We start from the raw sequence: 22,457 nt of genomic DNA, 5'->3' as shown, positions 1-22,457 counted from the left end.
GAGAAGCTCAGGTGTAAAAAACTAAATTCTTCATTCAGCTAGCTCTTTATAAAAAAAACTTATAAACTGACCTGAAAGATCAAAATTCCAGTTCAGTAATTTTTTCAAGACCCAAGGAGACATCCAAAACATAAGACCTCCACATAAGACGTCCGACGACAGGTAAGATCGTAAAAAGTGAATTTTTCCACACTGCACTTTATAGTAATGTGCTGCCATCTAATGTCAAATTTAAAAGCGACTCATGTGGTGATGATGAAGTTTAAAGTAAAAAAACTATTTTCCTTATTCGGCTCAATTCCTTATAAACAAAGCTCGTGAACTGAACTGGAAATGGAAACTATAAGTTCGGTTATTTTATTTGAGCATAAGGAGACGTCCAAAACAAAGAGCCTCTTAATGAGCAGACGACAGAGAAGAAGTCGGTTCCCTACAAGCTAAAGCTCACAAACAGAACTGGAAGTTCAAACTACCAGTTCAGTAATTTTTTCAGGACTCAAGGAGACGCCCGAAACGAGTAACCTGGAGAGAAGCAGACGACATTACTGCTCGGACTTATTACTTAAAAAAAAAGAGAAAAAAAGAATGCTCGGACTTATTACTAGAGGGCGCATCCAGCCACCACGACTGAAACGACATCAAATGCGAGGAAATTACGTCACTCCGTGAAAACAAACTTCCCGCCTGTCGATTTGTCCATAGCAATGTTTAGTTCGGTCTCTAAATATTGGGTTTTAAAGTTTTAAAAAAAGGATAGTTAGAAGAACTCATCTAAAGAGAGATGAAAAAAAATTAAATTCTTTTCATTTAATACCGGAATCATTTCTTTCATCATTTCTTGAATTTTCCTTCATTAATTCTGAAATTATTTCCTTTATTAATTATTATTTCTTTCATTACTTCTGAAATAATTGCTTTCATCAATTCTGGATTTGTTTCTTTCATTAATGCTGAGATTATTTCGTTCATTAATGCTGAAATTATTTCTTTTATTAATGCTGGAATTATTTCTGTCATTGATTCTGAAATTATATCTCATTAATTCTGGAATTGTCTTTTTCATTAATTTTGGAATTATCTCTTTCCTTCATTCTGGAATTATCTTTTTCATTAATTTTGGAATTATCTCTTTCCTTCACTCTGGAATTATCTTTCATTAATTTTATTATTATCTCTTTCATTAATTCTTTCATTAATTTTATTATTATCTCTTTCATTAATTCTTTCATTAATTTTATTATTATCTCTTTCATTAATTCTTTCATTAATTTTGGAATTATCTCATTTTCATTAATTTTGGAATTATCTTTCATTAATTTTGGAATTATCTTTCATTAATTTTGGAATTATCTTTCATTAATTTTATTATTATCTCTTTTTCATTAATTTTATTATTATCTCTTTTTCATTAATTTTGGAATTATCTTTCATTAATTTTGGAATTATCTTTCATTAATTTTGGAATTATCTTTCATTAATTTTATTATTATCTCTTTTTCATTAATTTTGGAATTATCTTTCATTAATTTTATTATTATCGCTTTCATTAATTCTTTCATTAATTTTGGAATTATCACTTTTGTCAATGCTGTAATTATCTCTTACATTAATTCTAGAATATGTTCTTCCATTAATGCTGCCATAATCTTTCTTTAATGCTGAAATTATAACTTTCATTAATTTTGGAATTATCTCGTCCAAGTTGAAATTATTTTTTCATTTATTGTTTTAAACTCCTATTTATGCCATAAGAAAATAACAGGGTGGGGGGGGGGTCGTGTTTGTTTTCACCGAGTCACGTGATGTTCCGACGAAAGATGTTGGGGGACATTGTTCTCAGCACTGCCAAGGCGGAGACCGCTGACGTCCTACTCTCTCCACAGGCTTGATTTATATACTGTTGGTGCTGCCATTTAATCTCGAAATTTCAGGCAACTCATGAGATGATAAAAGAGAGATAGGGAAGAGTTCTTTGTTGCTTTTTGGCATAAAATTTTTTTATGAGACGAACATTTTGGTAACAAAAATTGTACATTTGAAATAATCGATTTTATGTAGAAAAAATAATTATTTCTTTCCACAAAAACATTCGGACAATATGGATGATCGAACAAATAAGTGAAAACACGGATTATGTGGTCTTCAGAAAAACGAGACGTAGTTGAATTTTTCGAGAATTTTTCATGCAGGGCCTCCGAAAAGTCCCTTGGCTCGGGGCCTATGATGGTATTACGACGATCCTGCCTGTCAGCCCCACTCTTGTGGGGGGTCATGGAATTCCAGTACTTGGTTCCTTTACTTCTACTAATTTACATTAATTACACAAAAATAGCAATAAAAAATTCGAAAAATGATCAAAGTTATCGAATTGCAACGTATATTTGATAAAGAGATGATGAAGCGCTTTAAAAGTATGACAAAAAACTGATGTCTGTTCAATATGATTCGAGCCACGATGAAGTGTCAGCAGGTGGACCACGCGCTAATTATTATTAATAATCTATGAATTTTGCAAAATTAATTTAAATGCCCTTCTCTCTCAATGGATCGTGTTTGATTACGATCCAGACCATCAACGCGTTCCTGAAATAATGAAAAAAATTAAGAATAATAAAATGCGTTCTCTCTGAAAAAAAATTCCCCTCCAAGATTTATGTTCGCAACTCGAAAAGTTTGTAAGTCGGGAACAACTACATAAAATGTTTTTAGAGGGAGCCGAAAATTTTTTTTTACATTGGGCCACAAAATTCTCCTAAGCAAGGACCTGTCTCCCATTTTTGAATTTAAATATCTCACGGAATAATGCAGTTAAAAACATGTAATTTGTTCGTTGGGCTCAGAAGAGAAAGAGCAACAACTGTCTGATTCAAAATTAGGGGGGGGGGATCGTACAAAAATTTACATTTTTCATTTTGCGTACACTGTATTTTCATCCTCAAAACTCGTACAGGGTGATTTCTGGTCGTATTTTGAGAATTTTTAAAATTAGAACCATACCACTACGACGAATGGTTGATGAGATAAAGGCTGTAACAACACTCCAAGGAGGAACCATTGAATCTTATAATGGCCATAATATTACCAATAGGCAGGGCCGCAACTGGGGGGGTGGGAGCAGGCGTTTCTGGTGCCCCAAGCACATTACAAAAGGGGGCGCAAATTCAACCATTCAACCTATCCTTCAGCATTACGGGGGGGGGGGGGTCGCATAAATAAGTAGTTGCCCCGGCTAACCAAGTATCCAGTTGCGGTCCTGCCAATAGATATCTTATTTCTGACGATTCACCGTTATATATATATTGGGTATTTTTTCTTTTTAGATACATTCTCAACTTCGTAATTTACACCTGGTAGCATTTCTTTTACTTCTATGGATCAAACTACACAGTTGATCCACTAATGACCCACAAAAATCACGTCCTTATTCTGTAGAACTTGGTTTACTGCGTGGGCCCACCTGAGCAACTTCTGGCAACCAAGTGGCAATTAGATCTGGTTCCGATTTTCAAGAGTAAATATCCAAATAGGTAGGTAGGAATTTTTAGCTGTAGGTAGTAGTGCCTCTTCCAGAAAAGTCGCTTTATATGTGGGCGTATGATGATGTTAAGAGACAGCCCTGGGCGTACTTTATGAAAATTGCGAAAAGCTAATCGAAAAACTTGGCAATAATGTGAAGTCTCGTTTGCAATATTATTAGATTCTCATCTTTCGTGCCATTCTTGTGATAATGATCTTCAACTATACAATCAAGTGTTCTTACAATTTTAGGATCTTCTATCGGATGATTGATGTTGAAAAAAAATCCGTGCATTAAAAAGAAAATACCATATGATATCTTTTTGGTGGTGCCCCTTTTGTACTGATGCCCTAAGCACGTGCTTATTTTGCTTAATGGTTAATCCGTCCCTGTGACTGCGCACATGATTTCTCTGGAATGAATGTTTCAAACAAATATTTAAAAAATTTTCACACGTATTTTAGTTCATTTTTTTAAGTTCATAGCATGGCTACAACATGAACCTATTTCCTTGATACATTATTGAAAACGATGTGAAAGGTTGAACTTTTCAATTGTGATTCATTTCTGTGTGGCTACTCCCTTATTATATACTACTTCTATCCGCATGAAGAGAATAAAATTAATAAAACTGCTTTCTACCACTTTTTGCGATTTTTATCACTACAAGAATGCGTATTGGAGGCTACAACTGACATTTTCTCAATGAAACCATAATCCCATTTACACAAAAATAAACTAATTTGAAATAATACAAATTTTTCATCCAGTACAAGTAACTTGATGACTTTGTGTCGTCTTCAAGCGCAGAATTTACATTGATTCAAAATAATTTATTCTATTTTTTTTTACTATATTCCTATTACGTTTATTTTGCTCTTTCGTTATTTTCATAAATTAAAAATTAATCAAATCAAATTCAAGCATATTTATATACTTCAGACAAATTTTGAATAACTATCTTCTAATGGAGAAACGGGCGGGTAAGGGGGGGGGGGGTTGGAAAATTATTCATGTGTTCGCAAGAGGGAGCCATAGGAATGAGAAATGGTTGAAACGGGGGGGGGGGGATGGACAGAAAAAGGTTGAAAATCACTGCCCTAGACCACTAGTTGAATTTTCTTTCTCTCCAAAATATATCTTCGCATCAGTCAGCTGTTAAAACCTTTGCATGGATAGCGGAGAGTGACGTCATTCTCGGATAAGTCGCCATCTGGTGGCATTGTCAGCAAGCTTTGGCCTGAGTTAGATCCGACCGTCCATGTACGATCCCGTTCAGTGCACTCGAGCTCCAAGGAAAGATTGAGATAGTCGTTGCCTCTGTAGTCTAGTAGTACAGAGCGTTCACCCGCAAAGTGAAAGGACGTGGGTTCGATTCTCCGCAGGGGCATTGAATTTTCTCTCCTTCTAAAATATATCTTCGCAACAGCCAGCTGTTAAAAACCTTTGTATAAAAATACGACTTGCATCGAATTCGGCGAGTACCGAAATGAAATTATGACTGTACAAGAATGCACCGAATATGGGTCTATTACGTCTGGGAAGACGTAACGTGATACGGGAAATCCCTTCCCCCTTTCGATTCCGCGTCTGTCGCCATACGATAATGCCGAAGCAATTCTAATCTAAAATCACTGTTCGGTACCAGTGGCCACCGGACACGCTGGTGTTTCTCGTCTAACATCTCGACGGGTTGTGCCCGCTGTTATGTGGTGATGATCTCATGCATTTTCCCACTCCCTTTCCTACATCACACGTGGTACAAGAGGCATTTGGGCCACTTCCATATCAATCATCTATTTATTTCAAAGGAAAAAAACTAACTCGAAGATATTTCATATTCTGTCATTGCGAGTAAAAATGGCGTACGTGTGAGTGAGATTAACCTCCTGGTCTGCGGTGCTTATTTTCTGTGTGGTTCGGCTTCCATCGGTGACGTCGAAGCGTTTGTTATGCCTTAAGAATTCTGGATGAAAAAGTGATCGTGGCGTGAAGCGTCAACGTTGAATTTTCGTTGGAGTTTGAGTGTTAATAGCAATTAGCCATACTGTTCTTCTTCAAGAAACGGTACCTCAACCGACACCAGCGGGAGAGAGTGTCCCGCTGGATCCGAGCACAGGTCGCGATGGCCCATCCGAGAAGTAGGAGCGAGTCCCGCGGACGATCCAGGTCCCGGAAGAAGGACCGGGACAGGAGGGACGTCGAGAGGAGTCGGGACAGGAGGCTGTACGAAAGAGTCGGGAGAAGGAGGGTAAGTTTATAATTGTTAAGATTCGAATCATTTGTGACCGAGAGTTTGTTTTGGAGATTGGAAATAACCTCATGAGTTATGTTTCTGCTCAGTTTCATTCGGGATCGTAACCAAATTTCATAGTTATTTTAGTGGTACCTTGGTACTCCAGGGATCAAGACCAAAAAATTATTCACATTCTTAGCTAGAATGGGGAGAATGAGATAAATCGAAACAACTCAATTCTTGGTGAAAATGAGAGATTTTGACAAGGAATTTCGAAAAAATTTTAGAACCTCGGATTATCCGGAATCTCGAAGTTTCGAGACTCGACTGTAGTATTCATCAATACTTACGCAGTTTTTTTGTCAAACATAAGGTGAAAGCGCAATATAATCATAAGACCCGTCACCTGTATGTTTTGTTTTGTTTTTAAAAAACGAAATTGGGAACGAAAATCAAAACAAAATTGGTCTGGACGTACAGAATAATGTGATCAGACACCTTAACAGCATCTCTCGAATCATGAGTCAAGATCCGTCACTCGCAAAATCACAGAGGAGGGTCCTATGTCTAAGCAGGGCCGCCCTTACAAGACGCGGGAATGGTAATAATGGGCCAGAGGAATCTTTATAATTTCCGCCCCCACCCTTATCCCGATTTTATACATTCTGTGGCAAAGGGGGAATCGGCACATTCAAAAATTCCTACATTATAAAATAAATAAAGGGATGCTGAAAAATTTCCATACAGAAAAAATATAGACACAAAATTAAATTTTAATTAACAAAACAATTTAATGAAAATTTCTTACAGAAAAAAATTAAATTGATGAAAGAGATAATTTCGGAACTAATTAAAATTGAGACTTAAAAAAAAAAAATGGGCTGAGAACAAATGGAAATTCAGAATCGATGAATCAAATATGAGAAAAATAATTAACAGAGGTAAAATCCCAGCAAGCGCAGACGCACGCGTTCACCCAAAATTGAAGGAAATAATTCCATACCTGACGAAAATTTAGAACGAATGAAAAATAATTTTCCTGATTTTCTCATAATTGATGAAAATTCAGAGTTGAAGAAAATTTGGAATAAACAGAAATATGCTTCTAGAATTTACGGAAATTCTGAATAAATAAAAGAAATAATTCCAGACCTGAATTTTCATCATTTTGATTTGATTGATTTTAAATGAATTTCATCATTTTGCTCCTGAATTTCGTTCATTTACTAGAATAATCAATGAACGAAATATTTCCACAATTCATGAAATTGCAGAATTCCAGAATTCACGAAAGAAAATATCATTACCGTAAGTGCTGGGCCGAAAAAAGCGGGACCCGGTGCGATCGCATTTGTACCACACCCCTAAGGGCGGCTCTGTGTCTAAGGCCCCTTCACAAGGAGCGGACGCGGGTTCGGATCCTTCAATTTATTCTGGAATAATTTCTTTCATTCATTCTGGAATAATTTCTTTCATTCATTCTGGAATAATTTCTTTCATTCATTCTGGAATAATTTCTTTCATTCATTCTGGAATAATTTCTTTCATTCATTCTGGAATCATTTCTTTCATTCATTCTGGAATCATTTCTTTCATTCATTCTGGAATCATTTCTTTCATTCATTCTGGAATCATTTCTTTCATTCATTCTGGAATCATTTCTTTCATTCATTCTGGAATCATTTCTTTCATTCATTCTGGAATTATTTCTTTCATTTAGGACTGTTCCAGAAAATTATTTCTTTCATTTAGGACTGTTCCAGAAAATTATTTCTTTCGTTAATTGTGGGAATCATATCTTTAATTTATTGTGGGAATCATTTCTTTCACTTATTGTGGGAATCATTTCTTTCATTTATTGTGGGAATCATATCTTTCACTTATTGTGGGAATCATTTCTTTCATTTATTGGGGGAATCATTTCTTCCATTTATTGTGGGAATCATTTCTTCCATTTATTGTGGGAATTATTTCTTTCATTTATTCTGGAATTATTTCTTTATTTCTTTCATCAGTATCGAAATTATTTCTTCACAATTTCGAAATTATTTCTTCACAACTCCGAAATTATTTCTTTCATCAATTCTAAAAAAATTAATCTTTTTTAAATGTTTTCAACTATTTTCTGAAAATGATCTTCGGGATACATTGAAGACCCCTGGTCCACAAGTCCAACAGCGAATGGTAATATATTTTTTCCACGGCTCCAGCAGAGAAATCCAGTTTCCCATAGCATTAAATACGCCAAGCCAAATCTGTTCCTTACACTTCACGTACCATAAATATTGAGGGCGTATCTACTAAGATCACATTAGATGAGACAGACAAATACAGAGAATTATATACCGTAGACACGGAGTCTTTCATATCGTAATTGAAATCAAATAACACCGTTTGCCGAATCCCTTGTAGAGTCTCTACCGATGTCACAAAAGCCGAGTTGGTCGAATTGCTGATAAGAGGATGATGATATTATAATACACGTCACTCTAAACGTTCCTTTATTACGCCGCTGGAATGGGATTCTTCCCGCTGAAGTGCTCCCGGAAGAGAAAAGCGGCACGAGACTAGAGATATTGAGGCACACATGTAGGTACTTTCGTAAAAGCTTTTATCGGTCCCAGACATTCAAAATCGGGTTATTTCGGGTACAAATTATACCCGAAGACTAGATGGGAATGTTATAACTGCAGTTTGAATAACTTTCTGATTGCCTTTGGGATTGTTTTCGACGGGGAAGTTGTAATACATCGGAGATGTTCGATTGTATATACGCGCAGGAAAATGGAGGGCATAAGTTTGAAAAACTACGTGCACAGATGCAGTATTGACTAGATATTTTACATTGAAGGATTTTTAGAAGTGAATGTGACGCTTCGAGATTGTGCCATTTTTAGAGGCATGCAATGGAACAGTTTCTAAACTTTTCTGGAAACGAGGTCTCGAGCCATTTCACGAACCACTTGTGTCCCGTATTACGGAACGTTCATGTAATTTTCTTTGTTCCGGCTGTTCTTTATACAATTAACCCGTTTTTTTAATGACGCTATAGTAAAATATTACAAATTCAGATTATAAAGTCGTGAATACAGTGTTTTCATAATGTAAATTATATTATGATACTTATGGCAAAAATAATAAATATTCATCTCACATATTTTTCTGCTTATTATGACTTGTTTTCGTGGGCCCAACTTCCACCAAACTCACCGAAATTTCCCGTTTAAAATTTTTCCCCTCTTACAACGTTTTTCATGATTTGTTGAAAAAAACGTTATCAGAAGTATTAAGACTGTATTATTTGTCTCGAGATTATCTTCCGGCTCATGATTATAAACGAATTCCGAATTGTTAATTTCTTGTACATTTTCATCGGCATGGACCTTCTATATTTGTATCATTCTTCTATATATATATATAACCTCTGACAATAAAGTTTGGTGAATAGTCCTGTAACATTAACGTAGATGAAACATTAACGAAAGTTACCTTACTGTCCTTCGAAATAGTCACCTCCCATTACTATGCACCGCTGAGATCTCCTATACATGTCCTGGAAACTTTGCAAGAAGTCTTCTTTTGGGATGGAGTTCAAAAGCCTCGTCACGTTTCGTTAGATGTCAGGAATATCGTCAAATCTCTTTCCTTTCAAAGCGAGTTTGAGTCGTGGGAATAGGAAGAAGTCTGGAGGATTGAGATCTGGCGAGTATGGTGGATGTTCAATTTGCACCACCCCCTTTCTGGCCAGGAACTGTTTGACGATATTGGCTGTGTGAGGGCGAGCATTTCGTGAACAAGAAACCATGAACCTTGTTGTGCGTACTGAGGTCGTACCCTGCGTAGACGTTTCATGAAACGGGTCGAAATTTCAATGTACCTTGCAGCATTCATCGTCGTTCCCTCAGGTAGAAATTCCTTGTGGATAATGCTTTGACTATCAATAAAGGTGATTAGCATCGTTTTGATGCGTGATTTTTCTGCTCTGACCTTTTTCCGACGAGGTGATGCAGGAGAACGCCATTCCATGCTTTGCCGTTTCGTTTCAGGGTCGTACCTGAGACACCAGGACTCATCCTCAGTGACAATACAGTTCAAGAAATTGATCTTTTGTTCGTTCATTTTCCTGTTCTCAGTTAAGAACCAACGCACTAAACAATCACTTTGTAAAACAAGTCTTTCACGGAACACAAACGACGCTCAACTGAACAACGGTGGCGGCAGATGATCAACACCTGCCGCTACGCATGTGCAGCGTTTTGCTTCGCCAGTGTTGCCAAATCGGCCGTTCTGACTTCATTCACCGAACTTTATTGTCAGAGGTTGTGTGTGTATATATATATATATATATATATATATAGTCGAATCCCGTTATAACGAACTCCAAGAGACCGGAGAAATCACTTCGCTACAGCGAAATTTTGTTATAAAGGAATTCATTTCCATGTTTATGCATTGCTCCTATGTAAACTTATCTGGAGGACAAGAAAAGTAATCGATAAAACAAGAATTTTGCTGTAACGAAATTCCTTAAAACGAGATTTGACGGTATTTTCTATTTCTACGCCAGTTATTATAATCTATCATTGAAACAGCGGATTCAGGGAGCGAAGTCAATTTTCAACAAGTTTTCGGACAACTAATATAGCCTATTTTGACTGCTTTTAGTGCTCAAATTTCCGGGCCCCTAGTTATTATGACCTCGTTAACACGAGGTTTCCTACCCACCTGCCCTACCGTGTAGGCCCATACTTTGAGACGACTTAGCCGGTAAGAACCTCTTCTGGGACACTTTTAGTACCCAAACTTCCGGGCCCCTAGTTATTATGACTTCGTTGACACGAGGTTCCCTACCTACCTGCCCTACCGTGTAGGCCCATACTTTGAGACGACTTAGCCGGTAAGAACTTCTTCTGGAACAGGACTTCTGCGACGCTTTTAGTGCCCAAACTTCCGGGCCCCTAGTTATGACTTCGTTAACATTAGGTTCCCTACCCACCTGCCCTACCGAGTAGGCCCACACTTTGAGACGACTTGGCGGTAAGAACCTCTTCTGGGACAGGATTTTTGACAAACTTAAATTGATTTTTTGTGAGTATTTTGGCGTTCGTTCTCCTCCCGAAGAACATTAGCTTCCCCCTGATATTTAGATTAATACTAGTAATTACGTGTAATGATTCTTTCGCATCAGTTTTCACGATTCGTATCGATTTTCCCCCTTTCCCGGAAAGTCCCTTTTTTTTTTTAAACGGGAAATTATTGTACCCACGTGATTATGGAAAATCAGTATATTATTGTGGTAAAACGTGGGTTGGTACATCAGAGGCGTTAAATGTACGTCTGGACGGAAAATCCGATTATCGTATGTCGGGGGAAGGGAAAAAAGCACAAGAACGCCGTGTTAATTTCCGGAATTCGTCCGTTTTCGGTGTTGGATGATAATTCGGTTGGGGGTTAATTATCCACGTGATAATTGCATTTTCATCGGAGGTTGATGAATCATTTGCCATTTGTGTGTGTGTGTGTATGTATGCGCACACTTTTTTTTTTTTTGGCGTCCCATGATTGGGTATCCCCACCTTATCTGGGAAAATTCCGAAAGTTTCCGTTTCTTTGAAGCACTTTTGCGGAATATACTGTTTTCGCTCAGCCACTCTGAAAGGGTAATTATATTACGTGAATTTTTCAGGCTTGCTTAACTGGCTTATGGAAAAACAAGAGTTTAGTCGAATCAATTCAGGGTTGTCTGATAACAGTAACCGTTGTTGAAACTTTTGGGTGGTTGAAACTCCCGTGGCAAGTCAGGGAAGTTTTGAAAGTGGGTTGTACAGTGGAATCCCATTTTAACAAATACCGTTATAGCGAAAATATCGTTTTAATGAACACTTTTTCAAATCCCCCCGGATATGTTTACATAGGGACAATGCAAAAACATGGAATTTCTGTACAACGAAATTTCGTTACAACGAAGTCAATTCTCCCGTCTCTTGGAGTTCTTTATAACGGGATTCGACTGTATAAATCTTTCTTTTCTTTCTTTCAAACCGAGCTCAACTCCGATCAATTGCCATGGGCAAGTTACTACCGATTGAGTTGTGCTGGAAGTGTTAGTGTGTGTGTACCTAACAGCCTTGAGTGCGCATATAGTGTTGTTTGATTTTTCAGCGGTATTTCAGAAGTGAAGTGAGGGAAGTGCAATGATTGAATACAGTCGAATCCCGTTTTAACGAATACCGTTATAGCGAAAATCTCTTTTTGACGAACACTTTTCTAATCCCCCAAATGAGTTTACGTAGGAGAAATGCAAGTACCTCTATTTTCTTTACAACGAAGTGATTTCTCCGGTCTTTCGGAGTTCGTTATAACGGGATTCGAGTGTATTCGTACCATTGTAGGCCTGTTGCTCTCTGTGGCGACGGTGAGGAGTGATCTATAAATGCACTGCGCGTAACTTGAGTGATGTGGAACTTCACCGCGGTCGGCTTAAGTGTTCCCCAGGCTACTTAAGTGATCTTGAACTGTGCCCCAGGTTACTTGGTGAATCTGGAACTATGCCGCAGGTCATTTAACTGATCTGTAAATTTGCCGAGGGCCACTTGAGTGATCTGGAACTGTGTCGCGGGTGACTTGAGTGATCCGTGAATTTGTCACAAGTCCTTTAAGTGATTTTTGTAAATGTAAATATGCTTAAGTGATCTGTGAATGTTGCGGGTTCCTAAAATGATCTGGAAGTGTTCCACTTGGTTCATTTGAAAAAAATAGGTTTGAGGTTGCAGGCCACATCAGATGATTCCGACGGTCGTATTTGGCTGGCGGGATATGGATTGAGCATATATCGTATAGTATAAACGAAGTTGGTGTGGAAGGTATTAGTGCTTTATCATTATAATAGTATACTACTCGCAGAAAAATGACTTTTCCTTAAGTAGTTGACGTTTGCTCTCTTGAGTTGTGGTCCAGTGGTTTCCTAAAAATCCGTTAAGCAACGGGAACAGATATATCCTAATGTATATCTCAAAAATTCAAAGAAAGCATGGGTGCTCTCTCATTCAAAAAAGTACCTTCACCAAAGAGTTCCCGATTTGGACCATTTATATCAGAGAGAACACACCTAATATTTCTTGGTAATTATATATTTTTGGGTGCGCAAAAAAGGGGAATATGAAGCGTATATTGGAACAAGGATGAAAACGTCCCATTATTTTTTATAAACTTTTATTTTAACTCAAATTTTATTCTCTGTTAAATGTTTAGATACGTGACTTTTATTCTGAAAGTTATTGACAATTTTTGAAATTATTATCACTGCAAGAAGTTGTTTCTGGCATTTTCAATATTCCAATCAGCCAATGGTAAATGACCAAGTCACAAATATCGATCCCTCTGGCCTCAAGAGCAAAGTTAAAAGCAAGAAATCGCTGTATTCAGTCTTTATTAGTCGTAAACCATTGGGAAATTGTGGTCCGCTAACCAAGAGCAAAAAACCTTGATCGGTAACTTACCTTACAGGCGAAACTAAAAAAAAAAAAAACCAATGTCTCTAATCACCGGAAAATGTTATTCCTATATGCTAATAACGCTGCTAATCCCAGCGGTCCAGGTAAAAACAAAGAATTTTGAAAGAGAGTCTCTTTTCCAGAGTGGAGAGAATGCATTCTTCACCGATAAGCGTTATCAGCGCGGCGAAAAGTGTGGGAAAACTTCTTGACCCCTTTTAAAGCTTTTACCGATATTTTGCATAAAAGCGTTCGTTTTTTCTTTTTACGTTTTTAAAAATTTTTCCTAAAAAGGATGGTCCTCCGGTAATTTTTAACACCCAAAAACCCATAGAAGAATCTTTACTCGGACGGACACGTTCTTTGTTTAATCACCTATCACGGCCCCCTGCCTTATTATTTTATCTTAGGAAACCTTTAAAGGGAATCCATTTTTATTAATTTGTGAGTTATTTCTCTTTTTCCTGTTTGCAGTTTTGTTTGCCGTTTTTTTTTTTGTTTACCGGGAGAGAGAGAGAGAGAGAGACTAACGACATCACTTTGCCGCTTCTCGTATCGGTATTCGATATATGTGTGTATACAATGTACACACATATATAATCTTAAGCATCCATTAACGGCGCCTCATTGGATAGATGGCGTTTTCCTTTCGAGAAGTTTTTGACGTTTTAGAGATGATTTTATAACTTTTTTTTCTTTCTTCCCCCATTTTTCGGTTGGTCATTAAAAAAGCTGCGAAAAACGTAATTTACGTAAAAGCACTAAATTCTATTCCGCTTTTAACGTCTTCTTAACTTTATCGAGAAATATGTGTTGTGTTCTTTTTTCTCTCTCTCGATTGTTAATGAACTGGCGGCGAACGTCTCTAAAATGATAATGGATTGGGAAAAATGCGTGTAAAATGTGTTGTTGAAAATACAAATTCAGTTTGAGGATTTTGGATGAATAAATAATTTGATTCATTTTCGTGTGGTTAACCAAGCGGGAAGAAAACTCCCATTCCTCTGTGGGGGGTAATCGAACCACTAATCTCTCTTTGCCTGGGTGAGTGCTATACCAATGACCTACAGAGGACAGCTATTTTTTTTCCATAGAGCATATGAATGAACACTGAACGGGACTGCACACGGACAGCTTCTTAGCTCAGCTAATAGCTCTTACGACGTTAGCCCCCAAAAACCGGGTTTTCCTAGAAGTAGAATTTCCGCGCCGGGTTGCAGCGCGAAAACGTTGATTGGTTAAAAACCTGAAATTCAGGTTTTTTGACCAATCAGCGTTTTCACGCTGCACGCACCACAGAAAACCTGCTCCTAGGGAAACCCGGCTTTAGGTTGGTGACATATATAGAGGAACGCGCGCGCGCGACGTAACTCTCCGCTGTTCATACGAAGTATGCTGTGAGGAAAGAAAATATCTGTCCTCTGCAGCTGAATGGTAGAGCACTCGTCCGGGCAGTGAGAGGTTGGTGGTTCGATTTCCCACAGAAGGAATAGGAATTTTCTTTCCGAACTTCATCTCCGCTTGGTTGTCCAGGCTTTCGTACTTCGTATGAACAGCGGAGAGTGACATCGCGTTTCTTCTCCCATTTTCGTTTGTGCCCATGTAGGCAATCCTAGTGCGCTTGGTTTTTCCTGCCTACGGAAGCTGCTAGTCACCGTCAGACAGCTGATGAGTGAGGGAGTGGCAAAATGGCAGGAAAAACTTGAACAACGCTACAGCATTAATCTTGATACATCTGCCAGTCGCGACGCAGGATTTTTTTCGTAGTGCTCCTTGGTAATGGTTGGTGGTGCGGTGCGTATTCGGAGTGAACTGCTCCACTGGAGTCAAAGAAGACGGCCAGCATTCACATTGCATTTCTTGAAGAACGACCCCCGTCCTGTCGAAAATGGAATGAACGGATGCAAGTTTTCTCATCGTGACTCGATGATCCTCTGCATCACCAGAGTCCTCACTTGATCAATGACGATCTTATTTCTGGATGTTGAGGGCCTACAAGAACGTGCTTCACTCTCCATTGATGTGCGGCCATCTTTGAAGCGGTTGTAAAACTCCTTTATCCGTGTGTTGCCGACACCATCTATAGCAGAAGGCCTTCCATCGAAGCTCGTGACGTCACTGGAGAAGGTCATCTTACCTATAGCCATTGGATATACCACAAAAAAGGGTAAAGATAGCGCATGCGTTGGCCCTCCCACGCTTTGCCGCCCTTCCTCTTCGCTGGTCTAATTTTCTTGACAACTCATTTTTCAGATTGCCGCCAAGGGCCATAGCCCTCTTAGCCTACACCAATGTAAACACGCCCCTGTCTCTGAGTCACTCTTTTGATCACTCACATGTTTGTGTACTCTTTTGGTCCTTCCATGCTCACACAATCTTTAGGCCACTCGTTTGGTCATTCACCAATTTCTGCACTGTTTAGGGCATTCGAATTTTCGTACACTTTTTTGATCACCCCCATGCTCACATACTCTCTAGTTTACTTTTTTGGTAATTCCTCCAGGCTCACACATTCTCTAGTCCTTTTTTGGTTATTCCCATGCTCATACGCTCTCAAGGACACTCTTTTGGTTACTCACCAACCTGGTCCCTCCCATGTTCACAAACTCTCTAGGTCATGTTTTGGGTTACTCCAATGCTCACACACTCTCTGGGTCACTTTTTTTTGGTCACTCACTCACTTGGTCGCCCCGGCTCTCTGACTCATTCTTTCGGTCGCTCATGCTCACCTGCTTATATCTCTTCGTTGAGATAGACTGGCGGGCCATGGTCTGGTTAGGAAGTCACTGATGGTTCCACACTCTCACATTTACTCACAGACCCGTTCCCTTGCTTTCTTGGTCACCCTTTTTTGATCACGCTTGCACAATCACTTATGTGCTTTCACGATCTTTTATCCACACGTATGCTTACAAACTCTGCATAGGCCACTCGTTTGGTCATTCACTTACTCACTCCGATTGGCAGCTTCTGCGGGCAGGTAAAAATTCAAGCACGCGCGCTAGCATCGCCGCACGCCAAACCACATCTCCGTAGCTCCATTGTTTACGCACGAAAAATCATGGTTCGCATGTTTTTTTTGAACAAACCTCGTATTATGTTATTGCACCGTAGCAGCCACCGCCGACTCCCCGCAAGTTCTCTCGGCACTGTCTAGAGGGCGCGTGCATTGCTTTTTTTTGTAAGGTAATCATTTTTTACAATTTGTTTTTGGAATCCGGTTAACATGATCCCGATCCCAAAAAAAAACAAGACCAAAAAAAAAAAAAGAAAATCTTTGATCAATACGAAAGCCGATATGTTTGTAAGAACACGCCATTTTTTTTCCATATCAATCCATATTACATACGTTTTTTTTGCATTGGTTTGAAGAAAAGAGCTTATAAGAAATTTTTCTTATCTTTTTTTTTCCATCGCGGATTGTCACGCAGACCTTTTCCATCTTATTTCTCTGACGTCACGCCATAAATATATACACGCCTTTTTTGTTTTGTTTTCCATTCAAAAATAAAAATTCCACGCGAATAATATTTTTTCGTGATTTTTATTTTTTTGTCCCGGACTTTACCTTTCCTCCGGAAACTTGTACGGAAATTGAGTTTTCTTTCTTAAGTCAAATAATTTTTTTTTATATTTTCGTTAGAACTGTAGATATATATCTGCATTTTTTACCCTTCTCTCTCTTTTTTTCTACATCATTCTGTTCCTGAACATGCAGTTGTCAGATACTTTACTTTTGCTTTTTTTTTTGTTTCCATGTGAGGGGGAGGGGAAATACCGATGAAGTTTTGGTTTTCGGTGTCATGTTCAGAGTTGAAACTGAGTTAAAAATCGATGAAGGCTTTCTGTGGTTAGTGTTAGGGTGATCGGGTGGCTCGTTTTTTTACGGGACATCCCCGTATTTCCCCGAGACTTTGTTGCCGTCCCGATTTCTTTTTGCAAAAAACTTTCGTTTTTCCTACGAAGTTTGCTTGAATTTTCATGTTTTACCGAAATCAAAAAATATCATTATTTTCACAACTTATGAATCAAAAAGTGCAAAAAAATCGAGATCTTGAATATGGGAACGTCCCAAATTGTCACTGAACAAACTACTAGAGCAGCGGTTCTCAACCGGTGCTCCGCGGAGCCCTTGGGGCTCCTTGGGCACTTCCCAGGGGCTCCGCAGCAGCTCGAAGAAAGTAAAATAAATCAGTAAATTTGATTAATAAATACATAAAAAGGTCTGAAGTATTCCACCATATAAGTTATATACTAAAAAGGACTCCGCCATAGAAATTATACGTTGGAAAGCCGCTGTGGTGGTCGAGTGGTTATAGTGCCGGACTCGTGATGCGAGAATCCGGGTTCGAACCCCACAGTGGTGGTCGGCTGAAGTTGGTTTTCTGTGGTTCCCAACTCCAAGGCGCAAATGCGAGCCGATCTCCCCGTTAAAAAGTCTCGCCACAGAGAGAAACAGTCCTACAACGGTAAATCATTCAACCATAACACTTCACTCATAGTTAGTAAAACTGGGGGCAGATGACAGCACTACACATAACAAGCATTACACAGAAACAAACTTTACGTCAGGTTGCACTACACGCACACGCACATTCCCGCATGTACCGATTCGTTGGGGGGTTCCACGGGGGGGGGGGGAATGTAGCAGTAGTAGGTAGGGGCTCGGGGATCCATGATGCTCTTAAGTCAGCCACCTCGTTGGGCAATTTGCCTGTTGTGGCGTTGTATTTGTATTTGAAAGGGCTCCGCGAGTCAGTATTGGGTGAGAACCGCTGTACTAGAGGTAAGCAAAGTCGCCAATCATCGCTGAAATCGCGTAAAAGTCGCCAACGGCCGGAAATTGAGCTAAAAATCTCAGTGTTTAAATTGTGCTCCACTGAAAAAAAAAATGTATAAAATGACAAATATGGGATTTTATATCTAGTTCACGTATCGAAAAGAAATTTAGGCTCCAGCTGGAATTTTTAGGAGCCAAAAATTTAATATTTGCCCAAAAGGATCTGTATTTCGACTTTTTCGTGATTTTTATTGTCTTGGAGAACCACACACGCACTCTCCGGGGGCTCCGCTGCAGCTCGAGAAAAATATAAAGAAAACCAGTTAATTTGAAAAAAAAAAAAAAAAAAAAAATTATTATAGGTATTTTTTGAATGCTAAAAATAAGTCGGTAACTTTGATGAATAAATAAAAAATAGGCCTACGGGCTTCCGCCATAGAAATTTTTTAATGGAAAGGGTTCCGCGATTCAAAAATGGTTGAGAACCGCTTTACCAACATATAGGGAAAGCATTCAAGCCTCCCACGGAAGCCCAGAGAGCCCCATCAGGAGCAGAAACCCGACCCATTCCCCTTATCGCATTCTACACAAAGCCCACCCGAAAGTACTAGAAGAGCCAGAGTTCCAGATAAAGAGGTTGATTATAATTAAAGTTCCCGTATTTCCATCCAAATACAGCTAAATGTTCGGGATATCTTAATGAAACCACGATTTATGTAATAAAAAAAAAATACTTCAATTTTTGACCACAACGTGGATAAGTGACGCTATTTTATAGAATTTTCCCTTTTCCCCCATGGTCCATATAGCGAATATAAACCAAGTTTCGATGGAATACCTCCATCAGAACGGGCGCTTCATAGGTCTGACTAATGACGACTAACTGATGGGCGTTATATAGGTCTGAGCAATGTCAGCATACTGAAACTACTCACACCTATATAACGTCCCTTTCAGATGGATATATGGACCATGGGAAAAAAAGAAAAATGCAACAAAAAAGCGTAAAATTTTCACCTGGTGGTCAAAAATTAAACTATTTTTTACATTGCATAAATCTCTTTCCCCCATGTTCTCATTAAGGTATCCTGCAAATTTGGCTGTATTAGGATGAGTATTATTTGAGAAAAATTACTGAGAGTACGGGAAAATTATTTATTTATTAAAATTAATTATAATCACACTATAACAATAGCGGTGATCTTTATAAGACATACCAACATGAACTCAGAAAATGTTGTGTTGCCCTCAGACTACATGTTAGGGATCAGTGTAGAAAATTTTAGGCGTCAATATAAGTTTTTCAGTCACTATTGTGACCTGGGGGAGCCAGACACATGTCAAGCCCTGGTTTAGAGTCATAATCATCCTAATATAATTGTCAAGTAATATCTCAGCGAAGATTAGGAATTCAAGTGAGGTTTGTTGAAATTACGTGCGAAAAGACATAGGGGAGGAGGAAGTCGGGACAGCCAAATTACGGAAAAATACCAATAATATATTGTCACCCTAAATATTATGAAAGTGATCTCTCACCGGGCCATGCAAGGGAACATGGAAAACAGACACATAAGTGAGAAAAATAAGCGAATAACATTATTTACCTATATCTTCAAATGGGAGTGCAGAAAATCGTCTTATAAGTGAGAGAAATTTCCCCTCTTTCGGCAATTTTTTTCTAGCCACAGTTGGCAACTTGTCTTGACAAAATTTCCGGCACGATTAGTGATGTCCCGTATTCCCCCCCCCCCCCGAGCAGATATGGTCAGCCTGTCGTCATATGAATCAAAAGATTTTGTGTTTAACTACATTATTAGCATCCCAATTCATTCCCAAAGTATATGATATCGCTGCACTTGTCTCTGGTTCTACTGTTTCATGCCACGAGGTACTTGAGAAATAGGGAGCGACAAGCTAATAACTGAGCAAAACTGATGTGGCATGAATTTGGGAAACTGCGTTTCCTTATAACTCATTTAGGAAATTTATATACAAGATGTCATCCACATGTTCAGTAGCCAATCGCAAGAGGGACACGTATATTTCGCGGTGGTATGACAGTCATCTGGCTTTCGTAAAGTTTGATGTTCGGCGGTATTCGAATCATGTAAAGCCGTAAAGCGATTCTACCCCGCACTGAAAAATATACCCATCCATCTTCATAAAGACTCCCCTGCATTATTTTTTTCTATATTACATGAGAGTCATGTAAAGCTTTTTGTAACGGTGCTATCATTTTTCCAAGGTGTTCGGATTCAAAAATATTAGATGGTGCATAAGTTCTGGAACTGAACAACCCTCATAAATGTACACGAGGTTCTTCATCTGATACATCTTGAGAACTGTGCAAAAAAAAAAAAAAAAGTTCCATGATTCAATTTAAAATCTAAGGCAATTTTTCTTCTTTGCCATACTGTATTTTGAGTGTCTGCTAGCGTTTGAACCGTCAAAGGAAAAGAGACACGATTAAAGTCGGAAACACACTACACTGATGTGACGTGATTTCACTTGATGTCATAGTCATTGTGAATTCTGATTCGTTTAAATTCTGTGACGTGGGAATTGCACGTAACAACGTAATTTCCACGTCGCAAGTTTTCCGCGAATCAGAATTCCCAGCATCTCTGACATTACATGATAATCACGTCACGTCATAGTGGGTTTCAGCCTTAACAATCTTCTAGACATTATTGAGTTGATTATGAGACTGACGCATTGCCTCTTGCGCTACTGAGACATCTTTTTGTGTTTTCCATATTTGCATTGTTGTTGTTTCCCCATTATGTGACGTGCATTGTGCTTAAGTCTCATCTCTAAATGTGCCACGGATCGCTTAAATGTTCTGAAACCGTGTCCCGAATCATTTCAGTGATTTTAAAATGTGCCACGGGCCACTTAAATGCTCTGGAATTGTGCCACGGGTCATTTAAGCGATTTGCAAATGTGCCAGTTAGTTAATTTTTTAGGTTTTGGGGGGGGGGCATGCCACATCAGATAACCTTCAGGGCCACATTTGGTCTGAGAGTCAAGGATTTACCCTATTTGGCTTAAAGGGTGGGTCGCAATGAATTTTTTAAAGAGAAATTTTGAGTTCTTACCCCTTCAAATAGCATCGAAATTAACAGAAATCGATTATAATAACATATAAAGGTATCTTCTTTCTCGAAATTTTAATTTTTTTAAAAATATTTTTTGCATTATAGAAATAATTTTTTTTGTCTGGGGGGGGGGGAAGGCGCACGAGCCCCCCTATGGCCCCCTCCCTCGTACGTTTCTGATCCCACCAATATGCGTTAGGAAGTAGGGGGCAGTGATGATGAAATTTTGCTGAGGGGGGGGGGTTAGAGTCTTGCTGACAAGGGAGAGAGGAGAGGGGGGGTCAAAAAGGGCTGAAAATTTGCTTACGTTATACTTGAACGGCCCCTATACATCATCCCCTTCGTGAGAATAACTTTTCCGCAAACCGCATTCAAACAGAGAGAAACGATGTCACTCTCCGCTGTATGAACGGCGGTTCTCAAGCAGGCTTTCGTACTTCTCATTCAAATATACGAAATCTTTCAATATTCAAGCTATTTACGAATTTATGGAAACAACCTCTACTTACTTCCCAGGGCCGGTTAAGAACCAATTTTTTTAGACAAAACATGAATGTAGTTCCCTATTTCTTCGGTAAAATGTGACGGACTGTCTTTTTGATGGGACATCGATATACTTTTTGACAAAACGGAAATTAAATTTCATCACTGAATCGACTTTTTAGAATTTCGAATTCTTTTCCCCCGGCTCCGGTCCACACCCAGATAGAAATTGAACTCAAATTACCACGTACAAAAGTGAATTAAACGTCTCTTCTATTTTTCCTACCATTCTTTTTCGTTAGGAATCCAGGAAAGACATTAAAATTGAATAAATATCTCATCTCTATTAAAAATTACTTCAGAAAAAAAGAGTACTTATGGACTTAATTTCTTTTTGATGGGCGCAATAAAATTTTCTTTATTTTCTCTGTGCAAAAAAGATACGAAAATTATTACATTTCCTTTACTATTAGATCGTAAACTTGAATTTAATGGTGGAAAATAATTCTTTCTCCGAAACATGAAATGATATGTTTAGAATATTATTTTACTTGAACAATTCCAATTCCTTTCCAGTTTTCTCATCATTATATTTCAATTGGTGCTTGGGATTCAGGGGCTAGGGAAATCTGACTCCACGATTTTTCCTCTCTCATGAAAATGATTCTCAAATACAACAGTATGTAATCAAGACTCCATTCTAAGAGGGTTTTTTTGGATATGCTACGGCATAGTTTTACTTGATTTACTTTTTTCTCGAAAATTCCCGAGAAATATTCTAGTCTAGTCCTTTTACTGATATATTTGTCCCCCCCCCCCCCGAAACTAATGGAATTCTAAGACTGATGAT

General features: G+C 38.5%; 1 protein-coding gene across 3 annotated transcripts in view; it reads left to right on the top strand.

Annotated features, from left to right (window-relative positions):
• LOC149079598 (tight junction protein ZO-1-like) overlaps positions 1 to 22,457 on the top strand; it is a 326,888-nt gene that overhangs the window by 38,563 nt on the left and 265,868 nt on the right. Inside the window, exon 1 of one of the 3 annotated variants that reach the window (XM_089240204.1) lies at positions 5,577 to 5,768. The exons of the other annotated variants lie outside the window; for them this stretch is intronic. Coding sequence (XP_089096330.1) covers positions 5,643 to 5,768 — 126 coding nt within the window. The 5' untranslated portion in view covers positions 5,577 to 5,642. Of the gene's footprint in view, positions 1 to 5,576; positions 5,769 to 22,457 lie in introns of those variants that run through there. 3 annotated transcript variants of the gene reach the window in all.

The sequence above is a fragment of the Pholcus phalangioides genome, unplaced genomic scaffold (genome assembly GCF_987345545.1).
Source record: "Pholcus phalangioides strain wild (caught in Gottingen) unplaced genomic scaffold, Ppha-v1.0 ptg000012l_1, whole genome shotgun sequence".
In the NCBI taxonomy this organism is placed as follows: domain Eukaryota; kingdom Metazoa; phylum Arthropoda; class Arachnida; order Araneae; family Pholcidae; genus Pholcus; species Pholcus phalangioides.
The sequence above is the reverse complement of the archived record's forward strand: the minus strand, read 5'-3'. Positions and strand labels throughout refer to the sequence as shown.